At 46.6% G+C, this 1293-nt stretch overlaps 1 protein-coding gene across 1 annotated transcript in view; it reads left to right on the forward strand.

The window, feature by feature from the left end:
• LOC101855221 (exostosin-like 3) overlaps positions 1 to 1293 on the forward strand; it is a gene marked incomplete in the record, with an annotated part of 15377 nt that overhangs the window by 6656 nt on the left and 7428 nt on the right. Inside the window, 1 exon segment of the mRNA XM_013089289.2 lies at positions 501 to 602. Coding sequence (XP_012944743.1) covers positions 501 to 602 — 102 coding nt within the window.

Here is a 1293-nt window from a genome sequence, read left to right on the forward strand (position 1 = left end):
ATTATACTATCTCCACTGACGGAGGTACTGCTCAAAGACAAATTATACTATCTCCACTGACGGAGGTACTGCTCAAAGACAAATTATACTATCTCCACTGACGGAGGTACTGCTCAAAGACAAATTATAATATCTCCTTCTTGAGAACACATTTAGAGGAAAAGTACCATATACCATGTAGAAGTTGAAGTACTTTTCCCCCTTCCCAAAATTGCTGGATGGATTGCGCAATGGGGAGAACTTTTGTTGAGTGTTGTGATCTTTGTGCTGTGATGTTTTGTTCCTTGTCTGCCAGGTTGTCCTTGTCTGCCAGGTTGTCCTTGTCTTCCAGGTTGTCCTTGTCTTCCAGGTTGTCCTTGTCTGCCAGGTTGTCCTTGTCTGCCAGGTTGTCCTTGTCTGCTAGGGTAGGAAGCCCACCTCCCAATAGAATGCAAATTGTGTGAATGGGAGGGGGGATGGGGGGTTGTGGAAAAACGATTCTATTCAATGTATTTCCTCAGGTTCCAGTTTTGGTTTTCGGCCTATCAACCGCGGGGCGGGTGGAGACGGGAAAGATTTCAGCATAGCCCTCGGTGGGAACACAGCCAGGGAGCAGTTTACTGGTGAGTGAAGCCATGTAGATCGATCGATAGATAGATAGATCGATAGATAGATCGATAATTAGGTAGATAGATAGTCACCTGTGCTTATCGTCTGTCCCTCCAATGAATGAACGGATCGTGTTGCTGAGGTCGCTCTCACTGTTTCCCCAAGTTGACCAGTTGGTGACAAGATATGTTCAGCTGCTGGTGAGGGAAGCGTGTGGTCAGCCGTAAGCTCTAAGCCCCGCCCACAACTCCTGCACAAACTGTGAGTGAGATAAGCGGTCACTGTTTACCCAGTCCAGAACAGTGGAAGTCAACACGAACTCGCGACAAAAGTGTTGCTCGTTCGCCGAGTTGTGGCCACCCATTTGTTTCTTTTACTACGGCACTCGGTCTTTCGTATCTGAAACATTTTTTTGTTTTAACCTAACCTTCATTTTGACAAATCAAACACAAAAAAATCCCACAAAAACCTCACTATCCCCTCCTCCCTTTTAAAAGAAAAAGCAACATTTTCGCTAGCCTTACGCCAGTCCTAAGCCTGCGACCACCTCCAGTTGAGACCTCATAAGTAAACGGTTTGTCTTGTTCATTTGGGTCAGTCCTGGGTATGTTGGCCACCTGTCTTATACGGCCGCTTGTCTCCTTGACAATGGGTGGCCTTCTTACACAGGTTCCTCTCTCTCTCTCTCTCTCTCTCTCTCTCTCT

The sequence above is a fragment of the Aplysia californica genome, unplaced genomic scaffold (genome assembly GCF_000002075.1).
Source record: "Aplysia californica isolate F4 #8 unplaced genomic scaffold, AplCal3.0 scaffold00918, whole genome shotgun sequence".
In the NCBI taxonomy this organism is placed as follows: Eukaryota; Metazoa; Mollusca; class Gastropoda; order Aplysiida; family Aplysiidae; genus Aplysia; species Aplysia californica.